At 43.2% G+C, this 18,409-nt stretch overlaps 2 protein-coding genes and 1 pseudogene across 2 annotated transcripts; all 3 read left to right on the top strand.

The window, feature by feature from the left end:
- Positions 1 to 1,286: 1,286 nt before the first annotated feature.
- LOC136495554 (uncharacterized) lies at positions 1,287 to 6,800 on the top strand. The gene is made up of 4 exons (XM_066491454.1): positions 1,287 to 1,752; positions 3,102 to 4,199; positions 4,457 to 5,993; positions 6,794 to 6,800. The coding sequence occupies exons 1-4, from the start codon at positions 1,287 to 1,289 to the stop codon at positions 6,798 to 6,800; spliced, it is 3,108 nt and encodes a 1,035-aa protein (XP_066347551.1).
- Positions 6,801 to 7,494: 694 nt separating this feature from the next.
- LOC136495553 (replication protein A 70 kDa DNA-binding subunit D-like) lies at positions 7,495 to 11,040 on the top strand (annotated as a pseudogene).
- Positions 11,041 to 13,822: 2,782 nt separating this feature from the next.
- On the top strand, positions 13,823 to 17,690 carry LOC136495552 (uncharacterized). Its single transcript, XM_066491452.1, has 4 exons — positions 13,823 to 13,841; positions 13,992 to 15,089; positions 15,347 to 16,883; positions 17,684 to 17,690. The coding sequence occupies exons 1-4, from the start codon at positions 13,823 to 13,825 to the stop codon at positions 17,688 to 17,690; spliced, it is 2,661 nt and encodes an 886-aa protein (XP_066347549.1).
- Positions 17,691 to 18,409: the final 719 nt, after the last annotated feature.

Genomic DNA, 18,409 nt, shown 5'->3' with positions numbered 1-18,409 from the left:
TTAAAATCTATGTTTTCAGCGGGTTTTATTCTGAAATCCATCAAGGTGGACCCAATTGTCAAACTTAATTATAGTTATCCATGACGAAAATAAATCCAGAAGACTCTAGAAGACACTGGAAGGCAAACCACGGAAGCAGACCTAGAGAGGATGCCACCTGCAGGCCGGCCGGCCATGTGGCCCCACTTGTCAGTCCCTCCTCGCTACATCCGTTCTCCACCGCCTTGAAGATCACATCTACGCCGTTCTTTTAAGTCGGTTTAATCCGAGGGTCCATGATTGATGCTACCCCTATATATCAGCCATGTAATGGACCATGACGCCTAAGAGCTGGGTGTGAATTAGGCAACTTAAAATTCTAGTTCTACCTAAGGCCTCTAATTCCATCTAGTCAAAACCTATGCAAGAAAGTAATCTCTCTAAATGTGTAACTACAGTTTTGCTAGGTGTGTTGCTATCTCTACCGCAAAAGAGTTATGCAACCTATGTTCTAAATCTTATCAACTAGAGCAGTGCACATGGCTCTATCTGGTGCCCCCTCTTCTTTGCAGCTGCAGCAGCCTATCCCTAGTGGCACCACCACCCCTAGGGCGGTGCCCACTCAGCCATCGTTCACTTCCGCTTTCTTCATGTGGCTTTGATCAGGCTTCGATATGTTCACATCTTGGACTTCTTGCTTGTCTTCCACACCTCCTCCAATGTCTTCTTTTGAGTGTTGATCAATTTCTTCATGTTCCAAACTAGGTCCAAGTCCACGTTGCATTCTATTGAACTATAAAATAAACACTAGCAAACACATTAGTCCAATTTAGTCATGTTGATCATCAAACACCAAAATTCAAACTAAATGGGCCTAGGGTCCATTTTCCTTACAATCTCCCCCTTTTTGGTGATTGATGGCAACACGACCAAAGCAATCATAATAATTGATGTGAAAATTTGAAAACTATCTACTTACTTGGATGCAATGCAAAGGCAAGTTTATATGATGCAAAAAGATACCACTTGTGAAAACTTTGGTAACTTAGCTTGCCCTTGCAAATGTCCCCATGTTGCATTATGGATTTAAGCCTCCCACTAACTCCATAATCCACTATTCTCCCTTTCTCAGACCATTACCACTTGTAAATTATTATGATTGGGATTGCTTTTGGTCCTACAAATTCTCCCCCTTTGGAATCATACACAGAAAAGGAAGACATTAGTGGCACAAGAGAGGGTCAAAACAAAGAAACTCTGTAAGGTGGGTCAAATTAGGAGATGAGAAGACTCACTTTTTTCACACTATGGCAACTATCTCTCACAAAAGAAACTTCATTGTCTCCCTAACAAATGCAGATGGTTCTACTGTCCTTTACCATGAGCAAAAGGCCAATCTCCTATGGACTGCCTACAAGAACAGAATGGGAGTAAGTGAATTCACCAACATTTCTTATGACCTCGGTAGCTTGCTGACGGTTCATAACTTGGAAAATTTGGATGAAGATTTCGGTGATGACAAAATTGAACAAGTAATAAAAAATCTTCCAAATAGTCATGCTCCTGGTCCTTATGGTTTCAATGGTCTTTACATAAAGAAATGTTGGAACATTATTAAGGAGGACACTATCAGACTGTTCAGAGATTTCTGTGAACACAATATTGACCTTTCTAGTATAAAGTCATCATTCATAGCCCTTATTCCAAAGAAAGAAAATCCAGAATCTATTGATGATTATTGGCCAATTTCATTGCTCAACTACTCCCTCAAATGTATCACAAAGATGCTTTCAACAAGGTTACATGTAACACCCAAAAATTTGCTTCTATTGAAATAGAGCTAAAGGTATTTTTGTGCTCATGAAAACATAGGGAAATAATAAATTTTCATTAAATTAAAATTTATCTTAAGGTAGAAACATGTTTGTTGCATTCGTGTTTCTATGTGCAAAATATCTTTTTTTAAATACGTTTAGGAGATGAATAACTATCTCTAGGAATTTTCTAGCTTCTTTCTGAAATTTAATTTCTACATCCTTGACCTTAATCTTTATGTTCTAAGTTCCCAACAATCTTTTCTTAAGATCCAAATATTTTGTCTGAGTTCCTCATCTTTTAATTTATCTCCAGGATTTTTCCAGGGATTTTTCTAAGCTTCAAAGCATTTTTCATGATATAAATGGTAAATCTAGACTTTCTAGAATTATTTTTATTTCATGATATTAAGTAATTTCGAAATTAGAAAAATCCGAGCCCAATTTTCCACTTACTCTTAAAGGCCAATGTCTTTATTTACTAATGGGCTTAAATGATTATTTAGGCCTATTAGTGGAGGTGGATGGTGCAACATCAATTAGTACCATATTGCTAGTTGATGTAGATGTTGAGAGTTTTCCTCCCTATATATATATATATATATATATATATATATATATATATATAGAACTACTATCCTATAGCTGGCTGCAGAATAACTTATTCTGTAGCCACTTTGAGTTACGATAATTACTATGTTAATTTACGAGATTTACAGTAACTCCTTACTAAGTGGTTTACTATAACGTTATGGTAAATATTCCCATGTGTTATAGTAACCCAACTATCGTAAATATGTATTGACATTATGGTAAATTAGTATATAAAATTATGGTAAATAGAGGTGGCTATAGAATAACTTATTTTGTAGCCGGCTGCTGAATAGCCTCTCCCTATATATATATATATATATATATATATATATATATATATATATATATATATATATATATATGTACCAACCCCTTGGGCAAAGCACACCAAAACTACTATAAGTGGAGCCCCTAGTTTGGGAAATCCCTCGTGTAGTAAATTAGATTTTTCTCCTCCTTCTCTTGCTGCCGTCCGCCGGTCCGCCGTTGTCCTGGCCTGTTCCCCTCCTGCTAGCCAGGGCCCTACCCTGCTGATCAGCCATGGCATGGAGGCCCTCACGTTCTGTACGTCATGCACAAGGTTGAAGACCAAGTAATTACGAGATGGGCTGTTGAATCCAAATGGTGGTGTTCTTTCCAAATATTTTATGAAATCTATTCGCTCCTACAATTCTATGTTTGCTTTCACATCGCTTGGTGCTAAAATTGACACAGGTGTAAACAAGGGGCCTGGTCCATATGTGTTTAAGATTAATGGTCAGGTCCACCATAGAATTGGCTCTTTGCTGCCAGATGAGGGTGCGTCTCCAGTTTATGCACAGCTCTATATTTTTGACACTGAAAATGAAGTTCAAAATCGAATGGCGATTTTTGATAGGCATAGGGAGTCTGACGATGGTAGGCAGGTTGACAAACGGATAGTTGAAGGCTTGGTACGAATGTTTGATGAATCAAATTCATTGGTAAAATCATTTAGGGCAGCTGGGGACTTACTGGTACATAGTCAGTGTCAACCGTTACGTCTTAGGCTGTTACATGATAGGTCCAAGAACGCGCCCCAGTATAGTGCGCCGGCAGGGTCTGAGATAGCTGCTTTGATAGTTGGGGACTTTTCTGAGGAAAAAAAGTGCCCAGATATAATCGTTCAGGCTAGGGGTGGCGGCCTTAAACGAATTAGCAACCTACATGCAAACTATATGGCATTGCAGTACCCGATTTTGTTCCCTTATGGGGACCAGGGCTTCAAAATAGGAATTAGGTACAAAAGGTCAGCACCCTTGAGGGTTGGAGCTAGAGGTGCAGTCACAATGCTTGAGTACTATGCTTATAGATTACAGCAACGTAGATGTGAGGCAACCACATTGATACGTGGTGACCGATTATTCCAGCAATATATTGTTGACGCCTTCGCATCCGTGGAGGAGAATAGGCTTAGGTTTATAGTTAGAAACAATAAGAACCTGAGGTCAGAGGTGTACAAGGGCCTCGAGGATGCGCTTCGCAGGTGTGATGTTGATGTTAGTGGCCTTGGTAAGAAGGTTATTTTGCCTACTAGCTTTACAGGGAGCAAACGGTATATGGTTCAGAATTACCAGGATGCAATGGCCATCTGCCGATCATATGGGCCTCCAGATATGTTTATTACTTTTACATGTAATCCAAAGTGGCAAGAAATAGCTGATGCCCTTATATTTGTTCCAGGACAAAAGCCTGACGCTAGGCCTGATATAGTTAGTCGAGTCTTCAAGCTAAAGGTGGCCGAGCTTGTTTCTGGGTTGAAGAAAGGAACTTATTTTGGGAAGGCGCGTGCAGGTATAGCTGGCAATTCCCACCCTCCATCACTATATTTCCTATTTGGAAAAGAGTCTTCCCTAGGCATCTAGTGGATGCTTACTGCACAATGGATTTACCAGGGAAAACCATTTGGGTAGCTGACTTGCCTAGGTGTGGTCCCATATGTTATTCCTTACCATCCAGTTAGGCACATACACCGAGACAGTCTCCCATGGAATGACTTATTTGATTGCCTGCCATCGTTCTAATCCTGATACCGCCGTTTCCTGTTTCAGTGCTCTACACCATCGAGTTCCAAAAGCGTGGCCTGCCCCACGTTCATATCTTGGTTTGGCTTGAAGGTAACACTCAAGACCCTCATCCTTCTTTTATTGACTCAATAATATGTGCAGAGATACCGGATAGGGCATGTGACCCACTAGGTTATAGTCTTATCGATGAATTTATGGTGCATGGCCCTTGTGGTCAGCTGAATCAGAAATGCCCGTGCATGAAAAACAACAAGTGTTCCAAGTTCTTCCCAAAGGGCACTCAACAAAACACGATTGTTGGTGAGGATGGCTTTGTGCAGTATAGGCGCCGTCCTGACATAGGGCACTTTGTCGAGCGATACGGTGTTAAACTTGACAACGATTGGGTTGTCCCATACAATATGACGTTGTTGAAAAGATTTAGAGCACATATAAATACTGAATGGTGTAACAAGACACATCTTATAAAATACTTGTTTAAATATATTACAAAAGGGCCGGACCGTGCTAAGGCTGTCATTGAAACGTGTGCACCTAACGTAGCTGGGGACAGTTCGCACGTTGAGGTTGGTAGTAGCTGCCATAGTGCCCAGCCATTAGATTCCCAGAGGCAGGCTGAGGATGTGGATGAGGTCCGTGAGTACATCGATTGCCGCTACCTATCTCCGCATGAGGCTATCTGGCACTTGTTTGAATTTGATATTCACTATAGGACTCCTGTGGTGGAAAGGCTGGCTGTGCACCTTCCTTTCATGAATAGCGTTGTCTACCCAGCTAACCAACCCTTGTCTACTATTGTACATGACCATAGTTACATGCAGACAACCCTCACTGAATGGTTTTCTGCTAATAGGAAGTTCCCATGCGCTCGAGAGTTAACGTATATAGAATTCCCAACAAAGTGGGTCTGGCATAAAAAGTACAAGGAATGGCGCCCACGCAAGGGGCCTACAAAAATTGGTAGAGCTATATATATCAATCCTAGTTGTGGTGAGCTGTATTACCTTCGTATGCTCCTCAACGTTGCCAAGGGTGCTACTTCCTACACAGACCTCCGAACTATTAACGGTGTTCTATATCCAACATTTAAGGATGCATGTCAGTCTATGGGTCTTCTTGGCGATGATAGTGAGTGGCGTGAGGCCCTTAGGGAAGCATCTATGTGGGGATCATCTACTCAGATGCGTCAACTTCTTGTTACTATAATCCTTTTTTGCTCTGTCTGCGACGCAGCCTCCCTCTTCAATGAATTCTATGAATATTTTACTGACGATATACTTTACAGCATAAAAAGGCTGGTGCAGCTGCCTACCTATAATGTTCCAAAGGATCAACTAAAAAACCATGTATTGCTTGAACTGGATTCCTTGTTTGTCAAAAACGGTGGTTTAATGACTGATTATGGTTTACCAGAGCCTGATCGAACCATGCGTAGTAGAGTTGCAAATAGGCTTTTAGCTGAGGAACTAGCCTATGACTGTGAGGATCTCGTGCGAATCCATGGTACCCTCATTAGTCAGCTGAACGTTGAACAGAAAAAGGTTTATGATGTTGTCACACAGTCGGTCTATAGGAAATCAGGACAATTTTTTTTTTGTGTATGGATGCGGTGGCACCGGCAAGACATTCCTTTGGAATGTGATTATTTCGCGCCTGCGGTCCAAAAGGCTTATCATCCTCGCTGTGGCCTCATCTGGAGTTGCTTCCTTACTACTGCCTGGAGGCCGTACTGCCCATTCCCGATTTAAAATTCCTATAGTTATTGATGAGTCGTCCGTGTGCAATATTAAGAGGGGAACTTTTCTTGCCGACTTAATAGCGCATAGCTCTTTGATCATATGGGATGAGGCGCCCATGACCCACCGACATTGCTTCGAATCTTTAGATCGTAGCATGCGTGACATTCTTGGGGAGACAGACTCTTCGTGTCTTAATAAATGCTGCCTGTGGTCGAGGGCGGCAGCAGGTTAGACACCATTGATGCGTCCATAACTAACTCTTATCTATGGAAACATGTTAAGATCCTAAAGCTAACAATCAATATGCGCTTACTTGAGATGTCTTGCAATGGTTTGCCAACTGATAAGGTGAGAGCATTTAGTGATTGGGTGTTGACTATTGGGGATGGCACTACTGCGGGTAGTAATCATACTGATGATGGAGACTCTGAGCTGGTTGAGATACCTCATGACATCTTGGTTCCAAAACTTGGCTCCCCTATTGATAATATCATAAGATGTACCTATCCCAACTTAGACACATTGTACTCGGACCCAAACTACTTAAGGGAACGGGCTATCATTGCTCCAAAAAATGATACCATCAATGATATTAATAACTGCGTCCTTTCTTTAATCCCAGGCAGTGAAAAGGTATACCTTAGTTCCGATTCTTTGGTTGAAACCTCCAAGGACCATGGTAACGCAGACCTACTTTACCCTGTTGAATTCCTAAACTCCCTACAATTCAAGGGCATTCCTTCTCATAAACTTATGCTTAAGGTTGGGTCGCCCGTAATGTTGCTGCGCAATCTAAACCAGAGTGCTGGCCTTTGCAATGGTACACGTCTTATAATAACCCAGTTAGGTGACCGCGTGTTGGAAGCTCAGATAATAACTGGCTCTCACATTGGCGACAAGGTTCTGCTCCCTAGGCTTTCGTTGCACGTGTCAAGCACTAAATGGCCATTTGTTCTTAGCAGACGCCAGTTTCCAGTAAGACTGTGCTATGCAATGACTATAAACAAGAGCCAAGGGCAAACTTTGCATAGCGTTGGCCTGTACCTACCGCGCCCAGTTTTTTCTCATGGGCAATTGTATGTTGCTATATCCCGTGTCACATCTAGAGATGGGCTGCGTGTTTTGATTGACGACGACACAGGTCTAGCCTCTAACCTTACTGAAAACATTGTGTACAAAGAAGTCCTTCGGACACTCTGGTAAATTGTTTACCCCTATATATGGTGGCCCCACACCTTTGCAGTCCATGGTCTCCTATCTTAATTGTGTTATGGTGGTTTATTTAATACACTTCTTTTCCTTTTGGTGATGGCCCTCCACCAGATGGAGTACACCTTGGTATCATAGATTAATCCAACATGGCACAATTGGACCATCAAGGTTAGAGTTGCTAGGATGTGGAAACTATCTTTGACTTCTAAGTGGAAGGGTGTAACTGCCATGGAACTTGTTCTGGTTGATGAACAGGTATGTCCCTTGCTACATGTGGGTACATGCTATTTCTCTTTAACTGTGTCCATGCAATCTGAGACTTTCTACATCAGGGTGTGGGTATTACCGCTTGCATCGGGCATAAAGACCTTAACAAATTTGCTGGTTCTTTAGTTGAAGGCAGCACCTATATGATTAAAAAGTTCCAAGTTAGCAAGCAGGCAAGGAAGTATAGCCCTGTACCGAACCCACAGACAATTTATTTTACACCGTGGACTGTTGTAGAGGAGATACCTACAGAGATGGCCGCCCAGCTTCCCCTTTATGTTTTCAATTTTGTGGACTTTGAAGAATTAACTTATAGACGGGGGAGCGGTCATGGCCTAGTAGGTATGCACTGCCCTTGCCTTGCCTGTGCAGGCTCCCTTTTCCTATTTTCCCTGATTTACTTCACAGGTAACGTGGTGTTTGCATTCCAAACAGATGTTATCGGGCAGCTTGCAGTCATACATCCCGTGTTGCGATCTAGTGGCCTAAATGGTGTGTGCGTGCGGCGGGTGGTGGAGCTACATGACTTATGGTTGGTTCCGTGGTAGTTTATGAGTATTCTGGTCAGCATCAATTTATTGTGTCTATGCTTGCAGCGACCATCTCTTACAAATTACATTGTGGGGCGAGCATGCAACTTCGTTTGAAGACCAGGACCTTATTGAAACCATTGATAAAGATGAACCTATTGTGATGGTTTTTGCTAGGGTGCAAGTGAAGCAATACTTAGGTGCATGCTATTTATAGTATCGTTTCTATGTATCCTCTGTGTTACACCTAGTTCTTGATATAACCTGTCCAGCCCACTGCCAACATAGGTGCCACAACATGTGCGAGCGGTGATGGCACTAAATGGTACATGAACATTGACCTTCTAGAAGTGAACGCTTTTCGTGTTAGGTAATATGGCTTCCCTGCTGTTCAACCTTTACTGATTTGCAGGGTGTGTAAATAGCTGTTGTCCTTGTCCTTAGTTTACAAGGAAGAGGCTCCGAAGTTGTGTTCCTGCCCGGCGATGATGATGCAGACGCGGGTTTTGGTGATGAAGCAGGCGCCAACAGGAAAACTATTGCCGAGCTCCTAGCATTGGATCCCCACGACAGCAATGTATTGCCTCCTTCATACCAATTACCTATATGCCCTACTCACGTCGGGTTAATAAAATTTAATCTGCCCTTCCATGTAGGCTGTTCGTTTCACCTGCGATGCAGTTGTAAGAGAAATAGACATTTCCAATGGTTGGTGGTATAAAGGTTGCAATACATGCAAGCGGGGGTTGAAGGCTACTTTCGATGGCTTTGAATGCACTAACTGCGATGAGGCTAAACCAGTGGTTGTTCCCAGGTAATCCTTGCTTCAGACGTAACTGGTCCTACCCAGGAAACAAAGGCCGCTAACTTATTTCTAATGTGCCTTCTTCTTGCCTACCCAAGCTATAAGCTAAGTGTGATCATCGAGGATAGCACTGGCCGCGTGAAAATATTTCTCTTTGGAGGAGTAGCTGAACAGGTTGTCCGGTGGACTGCTGCTGAGCTTGTTGAAGAAAGCTCATCCAATCAGATTTTGCTGCCTGCACCCCTTCGCGGCCTTGTTGGTCGGAAGTACGTCTTCCAGGTTGTTATCAGTGAGCAAACGTTTAGGACTGGCTAGCTTTGCTTTCAAGCTAGGAGGGTGTTTCCCGATCCAACGGTTGGTCAGGCTCGTGGTCCTACCGAACGTTCGCCGCATCGTCCTAGGGATACCAAAGCTATGGACAAGATTGGGACATCAGGTGTTGCCTCTGGAAAAGACGATCAGACACATGTTCTTGTCGTTCCTGAGGTTCCTAAGAATGCAGACGGTGGCTCAACCCCTCCTCCTACCCCTGCCATAGTGGCTAATACCAAAACCTCATCCAGCAAGGGGAAGGAGGTACCCTCTAATGTCCATGAAGAGCATGGGTATGTACCTTTGTGTACTAAGTAGTTTAAATCATTTGCCATATCCACGTACTGCACTCTTCGCACCCCTCAAAATTGGTTTAGAAGGTATTACATTAGGTCCCTCCAACATTGGATGTTAAGTATGGCTATGGTCACCTTCCCAAGTGGAGTATGGACCCTGTATGGCTGATTTGCTTATATAGTTTTTCTTGCAGAACTATTCTAGGAAAGAGACAGAGGTCTGCTCGCAGGGATTTATTCCCTGCAAAGAAAGCCGGAGCAAGGTAGCCTATTCATTCTTATACTATTTTAGTTTTGGGTTCCATCAGTTTGCTGACAAAGTATTTCTAATTTCCAGCGATGAGTAGGCCTACGTGCTTGGACTCCACCATCAACCCCCTGTGGCTACACAGCTTCGACCAATGAATCTGATGCTGCTCTATGCGATCCGTGTTGGCGCCATAGTCGCTGTTCCAGTTTTAGGCGTGTCATGTACTGGGTAGTGTCCCTTTGTGGTATGAACTTGGCCTATGAGTCCTTACTTATGTTGAGCTTTGGAGACCCCTAGGCTCATGTATCTATTTGTTCGCTATGCCAGTTTAGTAGGTAGGCAACTTTATGTTGTTGTCTTAGGTGCAGTGCCTAAACTAGGGCCTTTACCTATCGGCCAGAGTGCCTTGGTGCTGTGTTGCCACCAGGCGTCTTCGGTTGGTGAGCAAATAGTCTGTATGCCTCCCTATTTGTTTTACCTCCATGTGTGCTGGCTTCAGGTCAATTAAAGTGTTCTGTCTAATTGTCTTCCTTGTGAACGTATCCAGCTCCTTGTACATTATACTACTATCTATGCAGTGCCTGCACTCGCACCTTGAGTCCTATGTGCTAATAAGTTTTTATGGTTTGGTCTACATGGGGATTGTACCTCTTGGCTGTGCTCTGTTTGGTGAATGTAAAAAAAATAGAAAGCAGGAAATTTCGGTCATGGAGATTGTGGAAATCAGGATAGTAGAGTAGGGGCGATGAATGCTGACCTGATTGTTTTGCTGTTTCTGCCGTTTAACAGTATACATTGCCTAGTTGCCCAGAATTTGGATGGCCTGTGCATGAAAGCCCTGCCAAAAAAATGCCAAGGATCAAAGTGAGATGTTTAGTGCCAACGATGGCTGCGATTTACCGTTCTCACCATTGCGTATGTTTAGTTGATGCCAGATCCTATTATTTACTCTAGCCATAAATGTGGTCATGCAAGGGGAGTTATGCCCTACCTAACTGTACCTTTGCCTATTTCTCACAGCTTCCTGCATGCAGTGTTTCTGTTCCTCGTTTCAGGTGCCCCATGCAAGGCATTAGATGCGCTGTAAATTCCTGCCGCCGATAGTAAATTCCCTGCATGCAGGTGAGTAGCTGATATTTATTTTTTTGCATGCGCAGGAATGCAGTATCTGATAGAGATTTTCCTACGTGTAAATGAGTAGCTGATGGTAAATTTGTAAGGGACGGAAACACATCTATCATGTGGGTTTGTTAAGAAAAAGTTTGTGGAATGGTCCCTATCCTCGGACCCTCTACAGCGATGCATCTGCCGCATATGGCCTTCCTCTCACCGACCAAAAAGGAGGCAGCATGGCCTATCGATGGAACTAGGTTTTAATTGGTTAGCACAGTCCCTGAACCACTCTACCCATTTACCTCTATGGACAGTCCGTTATGATGGCTTCTAAATGTCCCATCCATCCAGCTGTGCAAGGGTTTACAAGCTACATGAATGTATTGTTAGATATGTTTCTTTGTGTGTGTGTGCAGGTCATGACACCTTGCTGAATGAGTGTGTGCCTGCGAGATATGTGCCTGTTAGGTGCTGTCGTTTTTTGTGTCCGACCCTTCCACCATTGGCCGTTAGATTAATACACGATCTGACCAGTGGAAGTAATAGAGCAACTAAGTGCGGTATGGCCGTGCATCTGCGCCACCATCAGCAGGGTGCAAGGTCTAATACATAAGGGGTACCTAGCGTGTGTTTTGTCATGGTGTGGGTGGATGCATGTACCCCGCCAAAATAGTAGTTCCCTGTGCACACGTGCGCACAGAACTAATTGCGGTGTGAGACAGCTGAGGTGCACCTACCACACACGGTGGCGTTCCTAGAGTGCATCTCATTGAAGGTGGCTACTGTTAGCAGTAACAACATATAATCGGCTAGCCCATCCTTGTCGTGCATGTAGTTCACCTACCTGTGGGTTCATGTAAGTCGGCAATACTACACCTGTGCAAGCTTCTCTTTTTATATGCCAGGTTCCGTGTCTAGGACTACACTAGCAGTCTGCAAGCAGGCATAGCTCAGTGGTAGGTACTTCAGCCTTCCAGATCTTTCCTTGCAATAGGTTCCTCCTGTAGCTGCAAAAACAGCGCTTTCTGTGGTCCATGTGCCAGGATGTGGTCCCGTGGATAGAATGCAGAAACATACAGTGTCAAATTATTAATGTTACTTTCACCGATTTTATGTTATTTGGTCCTCTTCTCAGAGCTTAGCATGTGCTAGTCTGAGTTTTTATTTGGAACAAATATATCTACGGCCATGGCCTCGTAGCTATATTTGCTTTTGTTTTAGATGTAGAAGGTATGTGGCCTATGTATGCACTACTGTATGTTATATATCTCACAAAGTAGGTTCCCACTCATCTAGTAGGAGCATGGATGGGGGTAAGAACATCATCATCAATATAAGTCTGTGTGGTTTGCTCCCCAGGAGGGTTGTACCTCTTGGCTGTGCTCTGATTGGTGAATGGGAACAAAAGAGAGAACGGAAAAGTTTCACCGCTGAGATTGTAGAAACCAGGATGATGGAGTAGGGGGTTGTGCTTTACCAGTCTCACCACCCCCTATGTTTAATTGATGCCAGATCTTATTATTTAGCATGTCCATAGGTGTGGACAAAAGGAGGAGTTATGAGTTACCTAACCGTACCTTGTATTGTCCCTCAGAGCGGCCTACATGCTGTGTTCCTGTTTTGCGTTTCATCTGCCTCATGCAAGGCATTAGATGCGCTGTAAATTCCTGCCGCCAGCTGTGAGCTTCTTGCACGCAGAGAAGTAGCTGGTAGTATTTTTTCCCATGCAAAGAAATGCACTAGCTGATAGTAGCTTGCGTGCGTGTAAATGAGCGGCTGGTAGTCAATTTGTATATAAGGGAAGAAGACATGTGGGGTAAATCTCTCCTAACACAGTAACTATCCTACCTGGGAAGAGCAGGTGTTTTTTGTCCTTCTATGCATGTCCCATCAAGTGTTCATACGTTTCATTGGATACGTGTTGTTTTTTTGTTGTCAGACCCTCCACAGACTTCAACAGCAACACGTTGAGCGCATGTGGGGCTTCCTCTCACCGACCAGGAAAGAGGCAGTATGGCCTTTCACATCTTTTAATTTATCTCCAGGATTTTTCCAGGGATTTTTCTAAGCTTCAAAGCATTTTTCATGATATAAATGGTAAATCTAGACTTTCTAGAATTATTTTTATTTCATGATATTAAGTAATTTCGAAATTAGAAAAATCCGAGCCCAATTTTCCACTTACTCTTAAAGGCCAATGTCTTTATTTACTAATGGGCTTAAATGATTATTTAGGCCTATTAGTGGAGGTGGATGGTGCAACATCAATTAGTACCATATTGCTAGTTGATGTAGATGTTGAGAGTTTTCCTCCCTATATATATATATATATATATATATATATATATATATATAGAACTACTATCCTATAGCTGGCTGCAGAATAACTTATTCTGTAGCCACTTTGAGTTACGATAATTACTATGTTAATTTACGAGATTTACAGTAACTCCTTACTAAGTGGTTTACTATAACGTTATGGTAAATATTCCCATGTGTTATAGTAACCCAACTATCGTAAATATGTATTGACATTATGGTAAATTAGTATATAAAATTATGGTAAATAGAGGTGGCTATAGAATAACTTATTTTGTAGCCGGCTGCTGAATAGCCTCTCCCTATATATATATATATATATATATATATATATATATATATATATATATATATATATATATATGTACCAACCCCTTGGGCAAAGCACACCAAAACTACTATAAGTGGAGCCCCTAGTTTGGGAAATCCCTCGTGTAGTAAATTAGATTTTTCTCCTCCTTCTCTTGCTGCCGTCCGCCGGTCCGCCGTTGTCCTGGCCTGTTCCCCTCCTGCTAGCCAGGGCCCTACCCTGCTGATCAGCCATGGCATGGAGGCCCTCACGTTCTGTACGTCATGCACAAGGTTGAAGACCAAGTAATTACGAGATGGGCTGTTGAATCCAAATGGTGGTGTTCTTTCCAAATATTTTATGAAATCTATTCGCTCCTACAATTCTATGTTTGCTTTCACATCGCTTGGTGCTAAAATTGACACAGGTGTAAACAAGGGGCCTGGTCCATATGTGTTTAAGATTAATGGTCAGGTCCACCATAGAATTGGCTCTTTGCTGCCAGATGAGGGTGCGTCTCCAGTTTATGCACAGCTCTATATTTTTGACACTGAAAATGAAGTTCAAAATCGAATGGCGATTTTTGATAGGCATAGGGAGTCTGACGATGGTAGGCAGGTTGACAAACGGATAGTTGAAGGCTTGGTACGAATGTTTGATGAATCAAATTCATTGGTAAAATCATTTAGGGCAGCTGGGGACTTACTGGTACATAGTCAGTGTCAACCGTTACGTCTTAGGCTGTTACATGATAGGTCCAAGAACGCGCCCCAGTATAGTGCGCCGGCAGGGTCTGAGATAGCTGCTTTGATAGTTGGGGACTTTTCTGAGGAAAAAAAGTGCCCAGATATAATCGTTCAGGCTAGGGGTGGCGGCCTTAAACGAATTAGCAACCTACATGCAAACTATATGGCATTGCAGTACCCGATTTTGTTCCCTTATGGGGACCAGGGCTTCAAAATAGGAATTAGGTACAAAAGGTCAGCACCCTTGAGGGTTGGAGCTAGAGGTGCAGTCACAATGCTTGAGTACTATGCTTATAGATTACAGCAACGTAGATGTGAGGCAACCACATTGATACGTGGTGACCGATTATTCCAGCAATATATTGTTGACGCCTTCGCATCCGTGGAGGAGAATAGGCTTAGGTTTATAGTTAGAAACAATAAGAACCTGAGGTCAGAGGTGTACAAGGGCCTCGAGGATGCGCTTCGCAGGTGTGATGTTGATGTTAGTGGCCTTGGTAAGAAGGTTATTTTGCCTACTAGCTTTACAGGGAGCAAACGGTATATGGTTCAGAATTACCAGGATGCAATGGCCATCTGCCGATCATATGGGCCTCCAGATATGTTTATTACTTTTACATGTAATCCAAAGTGGCAAGAAATAGCTGATGCCCTTATATTTGTTCCAGGACAAAAGCCTGACGCTAGGCCTGATATAGTTAGTCGAGTCTTCAAGCTAAAGGTGGCCGAGCTTGTTTCTGGGTTGAAGAAAGGAACTTATTTTGGGAAGGCGCGTGCAGGTATAGCTGGCAATTCCCACCCTCCATCACTATATTTCCTATTTGGAAAAGAGTCTTCCCTAGGCATCTAGTGGATGCTTACTGCACAATGGATTTACCAGGGAAAACCATTTGGGTAGCTGACTTGCCTAGGTGTGGTCCCATATGTTATTCCTTACCATCCAGTTAGGCACATACACCGAGACAGTCTCCCATGGAATGACTTATTTGATTGCCTGCCATCGTTCTAATCCTGATACCGCCGTTTCCTGTTTCAGTGCTCTACACCATCGAGTTCCAAAAGCGTGGCCTGCCCCACGTTCATATCTTGGTTTGGCTTGAAGGTAACACTCAAGACCCTCATCCTTCTTTTATTGACTCAATAATATGTGCAGAGATACCGGATAGGGCATGTGACCCACTAGGTTATAGTCTTATCGATGAATTTATGGTGCATGGCCCTTGTGGTCAGCTGAATCAGAAATGCCCGTGCATGAAAAACAACAAGTGTTCCAAGTTCTTCCCAAAGGGCACTCAACAAAACACGATTGTTGGTGAGGATGGCTTTGTGCAGTATAGGCGCCGTCCTGACATAGGGCACTTTGTCGAGCGATACGGTGTTAAACTTGACAACGATTGGGTTGTCCCATACAATATGACGTTGTTGAAAAGATTTAGAGCACATATAAATACTGAATGGTGTAACAAGACACATCTTATAAAATACTTGTTTAAATATATTACAAAAGGGCCGGACCGTGCTAAGGCTGTCATTGAAACGTGTGCACCTAACGTAGCTGGGGACAGTTCGCACGTTGAGGTTGGTAGTAGCTGCCATAGTGCCCAGCCATTAGATTCCCAGAGGCAGGCTGAGGATGTGGATGAGGTCCGTGAGTACATCGATTGCCGCTACCTATCTCCGCATGAGGCTATCTGGCACTTGTTTGAATTTGATATTCACTATAGGACTCCTGTGGTGGAAAGGCTGGCTGTGCACCTTCCTTTCATGAATAGCGTTGTCTACCCAGCTAACCAACCCTTGTCTACTATTGTACATGACCATAGTTACATGCAGACAACCCTCACTGAATGGTTTTCTGCTAATAGGAAGTTCCCATGCGCTCGAGAGTTAACGTATATAGAATTCCCAACAAAGTGGGTCTGGCATAAAAAGTACAAGGAATGGCGCCCACGCAAGGGGCCTACAAAAATTGGTAGAGCTATATATATCAATCCTAGTTGTGGTGAGCTGTATTACCTTCGTATGCTCCTCAACGTTGCCAAGGGTGCTACTTCCTACACAGACCTCCGAACTATTAACGGTGTTCTATATCCAACATTTAAGGATGCATGTCAGTCTATGGGTCTTCTTGGCGATGATAGTGAGTGGCGTGAGGCCCTTAGGGAAGCATCTATGTGGGGATCATCTACTCAGATGCGTCAACTTCTTGTTACTATAATCCTTTTTTGCTCTGTCTGCGACGCAGCCTCCCTCTTCAATGAATTCTATGAATATTTTACTGACGATATACTTTACAGCATAAAAAGGCTGGTGCAGCTGCCTACCTATAATGTTCCAAAGGATCAACTAAAAAACCATGTATTGCTTGAACTGGATTCCTTGTTTGTCAAAAACGGTGGTTTAATGACTGATTATGGTTTACCAGAGCCTGATCGAACCATGCGTAGTAGAGTTGCAAATAGGCTTTTAGCTGAGGAACTAGCCTATGACTGTGAGGATCTCGTGCGAATCCATGGTACCCTCATTAGTCAGCTGAACGTTGAACAGAAAAAGGTTTATGATGTTGTCACACAGTCGGTCTATAGGAAATCAGGACAATTTTTTTTTTGTGTATGGATGCGGTGGCACCGGCAAGACATTCCTTTGGAATGTGATTATTTCGCGCCTGCGGTCCAAAAGGCTTATCATCCTCGCTGTGGCCTCATCTGGAGTTGCTTCCTTACTACTGCCTGGAGGCCGTACTGCCCATTCCCGATTTAAAATTCCTATAGTTATTGATGAGTCGTCCGTGTGCAATATTAAGAGGGGAACTTTTCTTGCCGACTTAATAGCGCATAGCTCTTTGATCATATGGGATGAGGCGCCCATGACCCACCGACATTGCTTCGAATCTTTAGATCGTAGCATGCGTGACATTCTTGGGGAGACAGACTCTTCGTGTCTTAATAAATGCTGCCTGTGGTCGAGGGCGGCAGCAGGTTAGACACCATTGATGCGTCCATAACTAACTCTTATCTATGGAAACATGTTAAGATCCTAAAGCTAACAATCAATATGCGCTTACTTGAGATGTCTTGCAATGGTTTGCCAACTGATAAGGTGAGAGCATTTAGTGATTGGGTGTTGACTATTGGGGATGGCACTACTGCGGGTAGTAATCATACTGATGATGGAGACTCTGAGCTGGTTGAGATACCTCATGACATCTTGGTTCCAAAACTTGGCTCCCCTATTGATAATATCATAAGATGTACCTATCCCAACTTAGACACATTGTACTCGGACCCAAACTACTTAAGGGAACGGGCTATCATTGCTCCAAAAAATGATACCATCAATGATATTAATAACTGCGTCCTTTCTTTAATCCCAGGCAGTGAAAAGGTATACCTTAGTTCCGATTCTTTGGTTGAAACCTCCAAGGACCATGGTAACGCAGACCTACTTTACCCTGTTGAATTCCTAAACTCCCTACAATTCAAGGGCATTCCTTCTCATAAACTTATGCTTAAGGTTGGGTCGCCCGTAATGTTGCTGCGCAATCTAAACCAGAGTGCTGGCCTTTGCAATGGTACACGTCTTATAATAACCCAGTTAGGTGACCGCGTGTTGGAAGCTCAGATAATAACTGGCTCTCACATTGGCGACAAGGTTCTGCTCCCTAGGCTTTCGTTGCACGTGTCAAGCACTAAATGGCCATTTGTTCTTAGCAGACGCCAGTTTCCAGTAAGACTGTGCTATGCAATGACTATAAACAAGAGCCAAGGGCAAACTTTGCATAGCGTTGGCCTGTACCTACCGCGCCCAGTTTTTTCTCATGGGCAATTGTATGTTGCTATATCCCGTGTCACATCTAGAGATGGGCTGCGTGTTTTGATTGACGACGACACAGGTCTAGCCTCTAACCTTACTGAAAACATTGTGTACAAAGAAGTCCTTCGGACACTCTGGTAAATTGTTTACCCCTATATATGGTGGCCCCACACCTTTGCAGTCCATGGTCTCCTATCTTAATTGTGTTATGGTGGTTTATTTAATACACTTCTTTTCCTTTTGGTGATGGCCCTCCACCAGATGGAGTACACCTTGGTATCATAGA

This window comes from Miscanthus floridulus, chromosome 12 (assembly GCF_019320115.1).
Source record: "Miscanthus floridulus cultivar M001 chromosome 12, ASM1932011v1, whole genome shotgun sequence".
Lineage (NCBI taxonomy): Eukaryota > Viridiplantae > Streptophyta > Magnoliopsida > Poales > Poaceae > Miscanthus > Miscanthus floridulus.
This window is presented reverse-complemented; position numbering and strand designations above follow the sequence as displayed.